Raw genomic sequence first — 14,997 nt, forward strand, 5'->3', positions numbered from 1 at the left:
CTGTCCTGCCGGTGGGACAGGACATACCCAGGGATGGTGACGGTGGTGTCGGGGACATTATTTATAAGGTATGATTCCTTGAGTATGACTGTGTCAGGCTGTTGCTTGATTAATCTATGGGACAGCTCTCCCAATTTTATTAGTAAGGAAGACTCTGCAGGGCCGACAGGGCTGAGTTTGCTGCTGTCGTTTCCGGTGCCTAGGTCAATGCCGAGTGGTCCGTCCTGTTTCTTTTCTTTTTTGAGACTTTGTAGCAGTTTGATACAACTAAGTAGCTTGCTCGGCCACTTCAAACTGCATTTAAGAGTCAACCACATTGCTGTGGGTCTGGAGTCACGTGTAGGCCAGACCAGGTAAGGACGGCAGATTTCCTTCCCTAAAGAACATTAATGAACCAGATGGGTTTTTACGACAATCGACAGTGGTTTCATGGTCATGATATTTGTGGAGCCTCCTCTTCCAGTGAGTTGTTTAATTGTCCACCACCATTCACGGCTGGATGTGTCAGCACTGCAGAGCTTAGATCTGATCTGTTGGTTGCGGAATCACTTAGCTGTCTATCACTTGCTGCTTATGCTGTTGGCACTCAAGTAGTCCTGTGTTGCACCTTCACCAGGTTGACATCTCATTTTTAAGTATGACTGCTGCTGCTCCTGGCATGCTCTCCTGCACGATTCACTGAACCAGGGCTGATCCCCTGGCTTGGTGGTAATGATGGAATGAGGACTTTTAATTCCAGGTTTTTATTGAATTTAAATTTCACCATCTGCCATGGTGGGATTCAAGCATTACCCTGGGTCTCTGGATTCCTAGTCCAGCAACAATACACGCCACTGCCTCCCCTGTAAATCCTTCCAATATACCTATGGCAGACAATAAGAGCGGGAGAGTCTCCTGGTCAGCCAGAAACTGCAGAAGGAAAATGGCAAACCACTGCAGTACGTTGTCAAGTGTAACCATGGGCCAACACGTGGAAGCCCATGGTTGCCAAAACTCTCTTAGGGCATGGTATCTGAAGAGAGAGATTCCAAGGGACTGGGAGAGATATATAAAAAAATAAACTTAAGATTAACAAAGGTTTTTACAAAGAGAAAATGGATGATGAGTGTCCTTTAAAAACAGATGAGTAATATTACAAATGAAAATAGGGAAATGGCAGACATGTTGAATAATTATTTTGTGTCAGCCTTCACAGTAAAGGATGAGGTAATTATACTTGCCATTTCTGGGAAATTAATAACGAATCAAAGACCTGAACTCACTAAAGTTAACTGAGAATACAGTATTAGGAAAAACGGCACCAAAGACTGGCAAATTCCCAGGACTTGATGATTTCCATCACAGGGTTTTAAAGGAAGTAGACAAGGAAATTGCAGATGCTTTAGCCATATTCTTCCAAAGCTCCCAATTCTGGAATTGTTCCTTCAGATGCAAAATTTCAAACGTAACTCCATTATTTAAGAAAGGTGACAGAGAGAAACCAGGAAATTAGACCCGTTGTCTAGCATCTGTTGTGAGGAAATATTTGGAATCTATAATTAAGAGCAGAGTGCATGAGCATGGGGAAAAATTTGATTACAGGGAGCAAATGCGATTTGTAAAAGGTAGGTAACACCTAAAGGGTAGCTAACTGAATTTTTTGAGGAAGTAACTGAAATAATAGACAAGGCAATGTCTATGGTTGTAACCTAGACTACAAGACGACATTCAATAAAGGTTCTACATAAAAGACTGTTAGGCTAAATTAAAGCTTGTGGAACTAAAGATAGGTTATTAACCTGGTTACGATACTTGTTAGGTGGTAAATGACGGGGTAAAAAAGTGTTGATATATACTCGAATTGGAAGGAGGTGACCAGTTGTGCTCCACAAGGAAGAGTGTTGGGGCCTCAACTGTTCACTATATTTATTAATGAATTAGACCACACAAAAGACACATAAATCTAAATTTGATGACACAAAAATTGGTGGTCAGAGTCAGAGAGTTATTACAGCAAAGAATTCGATTTGGCAAATCAGGTCCATGCTGGCTCTTTATAGTGCAGTCCAGTCAATTCCATAGCCCTGTAAGTTTATTTCCCTCAAGTGACCATGAAATTTCCTTTGAAATTGCTCCTTGTATCGACTACCACCACCTTTGTAGGCAGCATGTTCCAGGTCATTACCACTTGCTGCATAAAAAAGTTCTCCCTCACATCCTCCCTGCATCACTTGCCTAAAACCATAAATCTGTAATTCCTAGTCCTTGCACCTTGGGATACAGTAATTAGTGCAAATGGGACCATAAAATTACAGAGACATTTGAGAGATTGAGTAGGCAAAATAATGGCAGATGAATTTCAAGGCAGCTAAGTTTTTTTTTATTCATTCACGGGATGTGGGCTTCGCTGGCTGGGCCAGCATTTATTGCCCATCCCAAGTTGCCCTGGAGAAGGTGGTGGTGGTACGCTGCCTTCTTGAACCACTGCAGTCCATGTGGTGTAGGTACACCCACAGTGTTGTTAGGAAGGGAGTTCCAGGACTTTGACCCAGCGACAGCGGAGGAAAGGCGATATATTTCCAAGTCAGGATGGTGAGTGGCTTGGAGGGGAACTTCCAGGTGATGGTGTTCCCATCTATCTGCTGCCCTTGTCCTTCTAGATGGTAGCGGTTGTGGGTTTGGAAGGTGCTGTCAAAGGAACCTTGGTGAATTCCTGCAGTGCATCTTGTAGATGGCACACACTGCTGCTACTGTGCGCCAGTGGTAGAGGGCGTGAATGTTTGTGGATGTGGTACCAATCAAGCGGACTGCTGTGTCCTGGACGGTGTTAAGCTTCTTGAGTGTTGTGGGAGCTGCACTCATTGAGGCAAGTGGGGAGTATTCCATCACACTCTTGACTTGTGCCTTGTAGATGGTGGACAGGCTTTGGGGAGTCAGGAGTTGAGTTACTCATCGCAGGATTCCTAGCCTCTGACCTGTTCTTGTAGTCACAGTATTTATGTGAGCACTGTGAGGTTATCCATTTTTTGATCAATAAAGGATAACTCAGATTACTACTTAAATTGTGATAAGCAAGGAACAGTGGAGGTCCAGAGAGATTTGGGGTCCATGGCTAAAAAATAGTGGTCAGGCACATAAATTAATATAAAAACACAATGGAATGTTAGCCTTTATTGCTAGGGGCCTAGAACATAAAGGGGAGTAAGGTTTGCTACAGTTAAACAAAGCCTTGGTTATTTCATCTCTAGAGTACTGTATACAGTTCTGGGCACTGCACCTCAGAAAGGATATACAGAATGACCCTGGAAAAAATGAAGCACAAATTCACCAGAATGTTAACAAGGACTGCAAAGGTTAGATGATGAGGAGATTATCTGGAATAAAGAAGAGGTTTTTAGGGTTTTGAAAGAAATTGAGGATAGGTACAGAGATACCTTTACCAACAATGGAGGAAAAAACAAAAAACTACTGCGGATGCTGGAAATCCAAAACAAAAACAGAATTACCTGGAAAAACTCAGCAGGTCTGGCAGCATCGGCGGAGAAGAAAAGAGTTCTTTTCTTCTCCGCCGATGCTGCCAGACCTGCTGAGTTTTTCCAGGTAATTCTGTTTTTCCAAAGATGGAGGAGTCCAGGAAAAAAGGACATAATTTTAAAACCAGAGCCAGATCAAATAGGAGAGAAGTTAGGAAAAACTTCTTCAAGCAAAGTGTGGTAGGAGTGCAGAACATTCTCCCACAAAAAGCAGCAGATGCCAAATCAATTAATAATTTTAAATCTGCAATCAATAGATTTTTGTGAGCCAAGAAGATTTACATTTTAGCAGACCAATTTTATAAAGTGCCTTTCACAAACTCAGGTTGTTCTAAAGCACCTTACAGGCAATTAAGTACTTTTCTTTGAAGTGTAGTCACTGTTGTAATGAAGGATACACAGCAACCGATTTGCACCCAGCAAGGTTCACAAGCAGCAATGTTTTAATGATCAGTTAATTTGTTTTTTTTAGTATTGTTGATTGAGGGATAAATATTAGCCAGGACACCAGGAGTAATTCAACTGCTCTTCTTCAAAATAATGCCTTGGGGTTTTTTTTTACATCCACCTGAGAACTAGGGTGCCTTAGTTTAATGTTTCACCTCCAAGAGTGTAACACTGGTGTGAGAGTCTGGATTTGTGTTATGTAAAGCCTGGAGTGGAATTTGAACCCACACCCTTCTGGCTCGAAGTGCCCATGGCTGGCACTATACACTGTCAAGGGTATAAATGGATGTGCAACCAATGCAGATGAAGGTCAGATACAAATCAGTCATGATTCAATCTAACAGGACAGAATGAAGGGACTAAATGGCCTACTTTTGCTCCAATGTACCAGAGTGCAAAAAGGGATACACAGAGAAGGGACTAGCAAATGGCAATGTTGTGATAGGGGTTGTGGGGGAGGGTACAGGAGATAAACTACTCCACTTAATCCCCTAAAATCCCCTCCATCCTCCTGGATCACTAGATTCCTCACTTTACAAAATTCCAGAAACTCCCCCAGTTTTCACAACCCCCTAGACTGCATTCTCAGCACTCCTTGAATCCAAAACAACCCCAATGCCTCTAAAATCATGACATCACACTTCCCAGTGCTCCCTGCCTGGATACCGCAACCCTCTTCAAAATACTCAGACTGTTAGAGATTCCTTCCCAGTACAGCAAGACCTTAGGCCCATTTCCCTGTGCTCCCAGGTCCCAACACAGCCACAATGCAGTTAAGTAATATCCTTATTCCTATGAAATGTTTGACTTCCCATGAACTCTACAAGATACCCATTAGGAAGAAAAAAAATGGGTATCTTCGTATAAAAATGATAACTACTTGTGACTACAAATAAATGACAGAATTTTACAGCACAGAACAGGCCATACGGCCTAGAGTCTAGAAGAAAATTTCAGAGGGTTAGAAGCAGTATACTTCTTCCTCCTTCCCCACCATATGCCAGTGTTTCTGCTCTGCCTTTCCCCACTCTATTTACTTCATCTTACTCCATCAACATATCCTTCTACTCCTTTCTCCCTCGGGTACTTTATCTAGTTTCCCTTACTACTAAATGAAAACTAGTAAAACACCTAGTTTTACTTTGGACAATTTCTGTGCAAGTTCTATTACCTTTACAAAACTCATGCGTATGGTGCACATCTTGGTAAGCTCATAAACTGCTTCAAAGCCATGATTGACTGACTGGGCCAAAAGCTGAGCAAACTCCTGATTGTTGAAGATCTTCAAACTGCATCCACTGGGAATCTTGCAAACAGTTGTTGGATGGAAGCCATGATGATAATTGCAGTTTCGACTTTGTACAAAAATACTACTGTCGCTCAGACATTCGGCATACACCTCTCCTCCAACATAATAAAGGTGAACACCTGCAAATCAACAAACACAGGTTTGCTTTCCATATACTACAAGTTACTACTCATAAGGACTTCATTTCAAAAGGAATTTATTGATCATGATGTGCTTTGAGATATTCATAGCATATGTATAAATACAGCATTTATAAATACAAGTTATTTACTGCACATTTCTAAGCTTGGCAATCATGGCAATTTATCGAAAATGCAGCTTCTATCACAGTATGTTCAAGCATATATTCAATGGACAGTGCTATGGCACAACACATTTGTACTCTTAAGTGTTATGTCAATAGTCAAGTTACTTTTCCCAGTCTAAGTCCCAAGGACAATGAGTGCAGTTCTGAGGGCATGCTGCATTGTCAGTATTATTATCTTTCAACTTAAAAGGAGAAGTGTGATCCTATACCATTATTTTAAAAGTAGACAGATGTATTTTTTCCCTGTTAGTTTTGAAGTATTTTGGTCCTGGCTTTATCTGGATGAGGGGAAAATCCTGTTCACTTCATTTCAGGACTTTGCCTGTAGTGCTCAATCTGACCACTAGATGGGTTTTAGTAGTGGGCTAAAGTGGGAAATTGCCAGCACAAGCTAAAATAACTTGCCCTTCTACGGCCTCAAGTCATCCTGAACAATATTTCTCCCTCAAACACCAAAAGACACACAATTTGGTTATACATTTCATTTAAACAATAACAGTTCAAATGTTAGGGGGACACGGCGGTGTAAAGTAATATTACTGGACTAATAATCCAAAGGCCCAGGCTAATGCCCCGGGGACATGGGTTCAAATCCCACACAGCAGTTGGTGAAATTTAAATTTAATTAATTTAAATAATTAATCTGGAATTGAAAGGTAGTCTCAGTAATGGTGACCATGAAACTATCAATTATCTTTAAAATACCATTAGCACCTCCTTTAGCCAGTATCACCACCATCAACACCCCTTCGCTCTTTTGTTTATGACATCTTCTCTCTCCTTTGCCTCCACCTATCACTGGCCGCCTAACCAGCGTCACCTATCCCACCCCCCTTAACAGCATATATTTCACCACATTTCTAATTCTCTTTAGTTCTGAAGAAGAGTCATATGGGCTCGAAACGTTAACTGTGTCTTTCTCTCCACAGATGCTGTCAGACCTGCTGAGTTTTTCCAGCAATTTTTGTTTTTGTTTCAGATTTCCATCATCCGCAGAATTTTGCTTTTGTCTTAAAAATACATCTGGTTCACTAATGTCCTTCAGGGAAGGAAATCTGCCATCTTTACCTAGTCTGGCCTAGATTTGACTATAGATCCACAGTAAGGTGGCTGACTTTTAACTGCTCTCTGAAATGGCCTAGCTAGCCACTCTGCTCAAGGAATGAGCAACAAATCCAAACAAGAATACATTTTTAAAAATGTAATTCATTGGGCATAAATAATTTAAGGTCATCCTGAGGACGAAATAGTGATAAATATAAATCTAAGTTCTTGTTTTGTGCTCATAAATGCAAATTATTTTTTCATATTGGCAACTTTCTAACCTGTTTCACCCTCAGGCACTTGCAGGAGGCTAGTTTAAGAGTGCTAATAACAACAATGTCTTAACAAGCCAGCCTTCTCCTCACCCAGATGGAATCATGAAACTGGTGGGGGCAGTGGCAGCAACTGAACTACTCTATAGTTACCTAGTTTATCCCTTTTGAACAAGAGGTGTTACGCTGCCAATCCTCCGAGTCCCCTGACATAACTTCCATATCCAAAAGTCCTTGAATGATTGTGGTTCAAGCTTTCATTTTGTCTTTTGTCATCATCAGAATTCTACCATAGATATGTTTTACCCCATTTCAGTACTACTTCCTTGCCTCCAATTTAAAAAAAATATTGGAATGGGTCACACTGGTATTTGTCAATTAGCCGTTTTCCCTCCAAGAAGTGAAGGTATTTTCAAAGTGTGATTAGGTAAGGAACTGCAGAATTTTGAACCCGTGACAAAGCAAAGGCAATGTATGTCCAAGTCAGGATGACGTAAGCCTTGGAAGGGAAACCTGGAAGCAATGGTGTTCTCATGCACCTGTTGCCCTTTCAGTTGATGGAGCTTGCAGGTGTGGGAGGTGCTGTTGAAGAAGCCGACTTGCAGCAGTAAACCATATAGATCAAACTTGGGAAAATTATGACCCACGCAAGCTTCTAATCCGCCCTGTGGCTCTGCACCGGGGAAAACATGCAATGTGTGCCAATGAATGCAACGCAACCTGAGCTACTACTCCTGGTTGATTGACGTCCGGAGTGGTGCAAGTAAAATGCAGATCCTGGAGATCTTCAAGGGAAGTGTTTCAAGGCCAACAGAAGTACTTCCAGGTAAACTGGAGCTGGCCATTGATCGGAGGCTGGAGACAGGCTTCTCTTGGAGAGTGTGGCCGCCATGTTAAAACAGATGAGTGCACATGGAGCAGTGAGAGCAGCACAAACAGCACCTAAGATTACTGCAGTTTTGGTTTGCTTTTTTAAATTTGCAAGTATATACACCATAATTTCAATTATGGTGTATATACTTCAATTCATTTTATACTCAGGTTTTAATGCCCTTTATGAAAAGTTATGTCAACTTTTATACAGTTTGGTTTCCCCATTTTTCCCATTCTCTTACTGAAGGCGCTGATTCTTACCGAGGTCTATTGCCATGGGTTTGTCTAGAATTTGAACCTGGGACCTTTAGGTCTGCGCTGGCATAGAAACAAACTGAAGAGTGCTTTTACCCATTAGAATGGTTACACATCCATAATCTATTTAAAAAAATTTGCATCCATGTGTACATCCTGTCAACTTTTTACATTATAAATTCCTATAGCCACATTCATAATGATATAGGGATGTAGAACTTCAGTTAAGTGGGAAGATGAGAAAAGCTGGGGTTTTTCTCCTTACAGCGGAGAAAGTTAAGGGTAGGTTTAATACAGATGTTCAAAATCATGAAGGGTATTGATTAGGTAAATAAGGAGAAACGGTTTCTAATGGCAGAAGGGTTGGTAACCAGAGGACACAGACTAAAGGTATTTGCCAAAATAACCAGAGGGTAGTTGATTTGCAGACCCAGCAAAGACTTGATTTACAATTCTGCTGGTGGACAAGGGATTATTGAAGCATAAATGATGCCACCTGCAGCAAGCCCTGAAACATGTATGACTGTAGGTCTCCACAGAAATCTCGGTTTAACATTTCGAGATGAGCATCTCATTTTATGCAATTCTGAAAATTAAGAGTTGATAAAGCGTCTTCTGTTTCTGCCAGAGGTGCAGCTAAAGTTTAGACTTTCAGAAAAAGGATGATGGATTTAATAGGGAGTGAAGAATGTGTGGTTTTAGGTTAGGGTTTTATGTTTGGAAAAAATTGAAAATTATGAACTTCTTCCATAACAGGTGTGGAACAGATTACAAATGCAGTTGGTAGCACCTCTTTTAAAGTGTGCTGGGAGGTTATTAAATCCCAGCTCCAGGAATGAGAGGTAAAGGGAGGATATGGATTCACAGTACTCCCCACAAGATGTGGTGACTGCTTTTGGTCTCTCCACATTTTTTCTTTTCTTTACTATTTTGCCCTTCATGGTTCATGCAACACCATTCCCCATGTAGATCATAGTAGAGTAGCATTTATATTAATAAAACAAAAAAATTCTAGGAAATCTGGAATAAAAACAAAATGCTGGAAGTAGTCAGCAGGTCAGGAACCATCTGTGAAGAGAGAAAAGTAACACCGAAATTTGATGCCATTGTAAAGAGGGCTGGCCAACTGCATTGTTCACATTAAACCAAGAGGGCGTGAAAAAGATGATACGTTTGTTTATGCACTATTTAATGCAATGCATCATTATAACAGTATAATTATTATAATAATAAAGGAAGGTTTTGTCTTTTTTTCCAACCAAAATTTAACTTAACGATTGTTCATTTTTAGGGAATTTATGGCTGCAACCACCCCCCTCCCCAAACACAATTTCCGTATCCAGATATTGTTCTGTGGCCGAAGCTTCCACGTGCCAGATGTGGCCCGTGGCCATTATTTTCCCAGGTCTGTTCAAGACTGAAATAAATTGATATTTAGTCTCAGGTAATCAAGGGATATGGGGATTGGGCAGGAAGTGGATTTGAGGCAGAAAACCAACTATGATTGTATTTAATGGCAGAGCAGGTTCAAGGGGCCCATGTGTACTGCTCCTATTTATGTTCTTACAACATGCAACATTTACCACTGAACTTAAAAATTGAGAGATTACCTTTGCCAATGTGTCTCCTGGTATTTTCGATAGTCGAGTTACGATTCACATTGGACAGAAGCCCAAGGCAGAATCTATTCTTGTTGTTTGAAGGATCAGTAAAACCATCCACTAACACACTAGTAGAGGAGGCTTGGAAAGCTTCTCCCACACGGTTATTCAGCTCATAATAGACAATGGAGCACCAGTGTTTTGGTTCCTCATAAGCAACCGGTTGAACATCTACGAAGAGGAAAGTTACCATTAATACTTCTTCTAAATGAACAGGTGATCTCATCACCAACAAAATAGTTTCAGACAAAACATCATCTTTTAAGAATTGGTGCATTATGATGAATGGATTACATTACAGTTGAAGGCATATATATCAGCCAACGACTTACTTCCTAAATGCTCCCAAAAGTTGAAGGCCATCTAAAGTATTTTCTGTTCCAACCCTTGAAGATTTGCTGTGGTACAATTCTATAGGTATCAGGGATACTCTGCCACCTCAGTAACAGACATTTAGTCTAAGCCAAAACGTTAAGTGTGAAGGCCAAACAATCACAGGGGTTTGACATAGGATAGGTTCTGATTTCACCTAAACAAAAACAGAATTACCTGGAAAAACTCAGCAGGTCTGGCAGCATCGGCGGAGAAGAAAAGAGTTGACGTTTCGAGTCCTCATGACCCTTCAGCAGAACTGAGTAAAGTTAGGAGAGGGGTGAAATATAAGCTGGTTTAAGGTGGGGTGGGTGGGGGAGAGAAGTTGGGGAGGGGGTGGTTGTAGGGACAAGCAGGCAGTAATAGGAGCAGATAATCAAAAGATGTCACAGACAAAAGGACAAAGAGGTTTTGAAGGTGGTGATCTTATCTAAGAAAATGTGCTAATTAAGAATGGATGGCAGGACACTCAAGATACAGCTCTAGTGGGGGTGGGGTGGAAAGACTGACAGGGTATTACAGTTATAGATTTAAAAATAATGGAAATAGATGGGAAATGAAAAATCTATATAAATTATTGGAAAAAACAAAAGGAAGGGGGAAGAAACGGAAAGGGGGTGGGGATGGGGGAGGGAGTTTAAGATCTAAAGTTGTTGAATCCAATATTCAGTCCGGAAGGCTGTAAAGTGCCTAGTCGGAAGATGAGGCGCTGTTCCTCCAGTTTGCGTTGGGCTTCATTGGAACAATGCAGCAAGCCAAGGACAGACATGTGGGCAAGAGAGCAGGGTGGGGTGTTAAAATGGCAAGCGACAGGGAGGTTTGGGTCTTTCTTGCGGACAGACCGCAGGTGTTCTGCAAAGCGGTCGCCCAGTTTGCGTTTGGTCTCTCTAATGTAGAGGAGACTGCATTGGGAGCAACGAATGCAGTAGACTAAGTTAGGGGAAATGCAAGCGAAATGCTGCTTCACTTGAAAGGAGTGTTTGGGCCCTTGGACAGTGAGGAGAGAGGAAGTGAAGGAGCAGGTGTTGCATTTTCTGCGTGGGCATGGGGAGGTGCCATAGGTGGGGGTTGAGGAGTAGGGGGTGATGGAGGAGTGGACCAGGGTGTCCCGGAGGGAACGATCCCTACGGAATGCCGCCGGGGGGGTGAAGGGAAGATGTGTTTGGTGGTGGCATCATGCTGGAGTTGGCGGAAATGGCGGAGGATGATCCTTTGAATGCGGAGGCTGGTGGGGTGATAAGTGAGGACAAGGGGGACCCAATCATGTTTCTGGGAGGGAGGAGAAGGCGTGAGGGCGGATGCGAGGGAGATGGGCCGGACACGGTTGAGGGCCCTGTCAACCACCGTGGGTGGAAAACCTCGGTTAAGGAAGAAGGAGGACATGTGAGAGGAATTTTTTTTGAAGGTAGCATCATCAGAACAGATGCGACGGAGGCGAAGGAGCTGAGAGAATAGGATGGAGTCCTTACAGGAAGCGGGGTGTGAGGAGCTGTAGTCGAGGTAGCTGTGGGAGTTGGTAGGTTTGTAATGGATATTGGTGGACAGTCTATCACCAGAAATTGAGACAGAGAGGTCAAGGAAGGGAAGGGAAGTGTCAGAGATGGACCATGTGAAAATGATGGAGGGGTGGAGATTGGAAGCAAAATTAATAAATGTTTCCAGGTCCCGACGAGAGCATGAAGCAGCACCGAAGTAATCATCGATGTACCGGAGAAAGAGTTGTGGGAGGGGGCCGGAGTAGGACTGGAACAAGGAATGTTCCACATACCCCATAAAGAAACAGGCATAGCTGGGGCCCATGTGGGTACCCATAGCCACACCTTTCATTTGGAGGAAGTGAGAGGAGTTAAAGGAGAAATTGTTCAGTGTGAGAACAAGTTCAGCCAGACGGAGGAGAGTAGTGGTGGATGGGGATTGTTCGGGCCTCTGTTCAAGGAAGAAGCTAAGGGCCCTCAGACCATCCTGGTGGGGAATGGAGGTGTAGAGGGATTGGACGTCCACGGTGAAGAGGAAGCGGTTGGGGCCAGGGAACTGGAAATTGTTGATGTGACGTAAGGTGTCAGAGGAATCACGGATGTAGGTGGGAAGGGACTGGACAAGGGGAGAGAGAAGGGAGTCAAGATAACGAGAAATGAGTTCCGTGGGGCAACCCCCACCTATGGCACCTCCCCATGCCCACGCAGAAAATGCAACACCTGCCCCTTCACTTTCTCTCTCCTCACTGTCCAAGGGCCCAAACACTCCTTTCAAGTGAAGCAGCATTTCGCTTGCATTTCCCCTAACTTAGTCTACTGCATTCGTTGCTCCCAATGCAGTCTCCTCTACATTGGAGAGACCAAATGCAAACTGGGCGACCGCTTTGCAGAACACCTGCGGTCTGTCCGCAAGAAAGACCCAAACCTCCCTGTCGCTTGCCATTTTAACACTCCACCCTGCTCTCTTGCCCACATGTCTGTCCTTGGCTTGCTGCATTGTTCCAGTGAAGCCCAACGCAAACTGGAGGAACAGCGCCTCATCTTCCGACTAGGCACTTTACAGCCTTCCGGACTGAATATTGAATTCAACAACTTTAGATCTTAAACTCCCTCCCCCATCCCCACCCCCTTTCCGTTTCTTCCCCCTTCCTTTTGTTTTTTCCAATAATTTATATAGATTTTTCCTTTCCCACCTATTTCCATTATTTTTAAATCTATAACTGTAATACCCTGTCAGTCTTTCCACCCCACCCCCACTAGAGCTGTACCTTGAGTGTCCTGCCATCCATTCTTAATTAGCACATTTTCTTAGATAAGATCACCACCTTCAAAACCTCTTTGTCCTTTTGTCTGTGACATCTTTTGATTATCTGCTCCTATTACTGTCTGCTTGTCCCTACAACCACCCCCTCCCCAACTTCTCTCCTCCCCCCTACCCCACCTTAAACCAGCTTATATTTCACCCCTCTCCTAACTTTACTCAGTTCTGCTGAAGGGTCATGAGGACTCGAAACGTCAACTCTTTCCTTCTCCGCCGATGCTGCCAGACCTGCTGAGTTTTTCCAGGTAATTCTGTTTTTGTTTTGGATTTCCAGCATCCGCAGTAGTTTTTTGTTTTTATCTCTGATTTCACCTAAACAGGGTCAATGGCTAGGGATTACATGCAGTATGTTTACCAATTTTTCCCCCCTTAATCCAGGATCACTAAGGTTAATTAGAGTCTTCTAGCACTATTGCTGAGATCAGCTATCTTTACACACACTAGATCAGAACATATCTGTATGGTTCAGCTACTTAAGACCAGCTTTTGGTCTCCTGTGCAACAACACCTACAAGTAGGTGGACAATCTGCTTTGAAACAAGTGGTAGTTGTGGGCCCATAGGCACTAGGTGCTGTAAGGAAGTCTGACTGAGGTCACCAATCATCCAGGGAAAAACATTTGGCCAGTCCTCAATGCCTCCTCATAACAAAATGCCAAAGGTCAGAAATTCACTGCATTGACGCAGAACTAGTGGAATTTTGCAATTTCCTCATAACAAGAAGTAGTTTAATCACACTAATTGGACCGCAGCAGTTCAAGGCGGCCACCTTCTCGAGGGCATTTAGGGATGGGCAATAAATGCTGGCTAGCCAGCAATACCCACATCCCACAAATTAATTTTAAAAAAATTAACATTTTCTCTGTTTCAAAGCAGTATCAATCGCTAAATATTTGGTTAGAGGTATATGTGGTGGCCAATCACAATAACTTAACTTGTGTCATTTTGAAAAAAGAGGCACAGAATTTTTTGGTAGACTAATTTTTGGGAAAAATGAAGATTGCAAAAAGAATTCTAAAACTTGGAACTTGCTTTACTGCTTAAAAATGATGAGGCAAACTTGGACAAAAGAGATTGCCAAAGCACCGCCAATTGGCCAATATCACAGAATGAATCATGATTTTGAAAAAAGTTCCTTAAATTTGCCACAAATCATGAAAAGTGGGTATGCTAATGTTGGAAATTACTTGATAAGCACTGAAAGGATGCAGCTTGTTAAATATAGTCCTTAAAGACAATCCCAAGAGCAGCATTTCCAATCATTTAAATCTGATACTTTATACGATAGAAGAATTACTACATCTCAACTCCAAAAACACCACTAATCATTTAAACCATAGTTATACACTGGATATGTTTGAAACTTTGGCCTCATCTACTGCACAAGACATCAGCACTCTATCCTCAATGAGAGCGATGGAAGGTCAGGACTTAGATGCACTTATTAAATCAACAGGATGAGTCATTTCACATCTTCAAGGTCTTTTATCACTAGGTAAACACATCACCTTCCAAGTCAAATATTGCATGATAGCTTTGAATCTTTCTGCTCATACCAGTGTGCATGGAACACAAATTTAAAAACACTTTAGTGTCTAAAGTGAAAAGCATCCACTTTTATGTGATGGGAGCAGTATTAACAGAATAGACTTGTTTGGGTGAGTTTGTCTGCAGGAGTACCACATTATGCATTTGGGTGATTCTAACATGAAGCAACTCCATTTTGATGCATATCAAATTTGTAAACTACATAAAATCTTGCTCTGGTTCATAGATACCTGAGAGGTGGTGAGGGCAGGTACTGCTCGTAAAACAAAAATTGTCAAGCAAACATCCAGCGCAGGATTTTTAATGCCTTGTATCTATGGTCAGGAGTAGTTCAGTCTTCAAAACAACACTGGATAAACTGGTCTTGGTGGCAAAACAAAGCATGGCTACCTTATATAATTCATGGTGAATGCCACTAATGAACTCTGGTTTCATAAACTAAACTCCCTCATGGCTAAAGACCAGGGATGCTTGAAAAGCCAGCTTAAGTTCTTTGCTCTGCACACTGCAACTATTTAGCCATTTTCCTTTAAGGATCACACAATGTGTCAACTCTCCAATCTAGTAATAACTACACTGTTTCAAATCTTTTTAGGAGGGGA

The 14,997-nt window shown here is 42.2% G+C and overlaps 1 protein-coding gene across 4 annotated transcripts in view; it reads right to left on the reverse strand.

Moving 5' to 3' along the window:
* smad1 (SMAD family member 1) overlaps nt 1–14,997 on the reverse strand; it is a 137,646-nt gene that overhangs the window by 7,412 nt on the left and 115,237 nt on the right. For all 4 annotated transcript variants that reach the window (XM_078541053.1, XM_078541026.1, XM_078541046.1 and 1 more), the window contains 2 exons: nt 9,630–9,851; nt 5,131–5,387 (listed from right to left, as the gene is read on the reverse strand). In XM_078541053.1, coding sequence (XP_078397179.1) covers nt 5,131–5,387; nt 9,630–9,851 — 479 coding nt within the window. The remainder of the gene's footprint in view (nt 1–5,130; nt 5,388–9,629; nt 9,852–14,997) is intronic.

This window comes from Cetorhinus maximus, chromosome 1, assembly GCF_964194155.1.
Source record: "Cetorhinus maximus chromosome 1, sCetMax3.hap1.1, whole genome shotgun sequence".
NCBI lineage: Eukaryota > Metazoa > Chordata > Chondrichthyes > Lamniformes > Cetorhinidae > Cetorhinus > Cetorhinus maximus.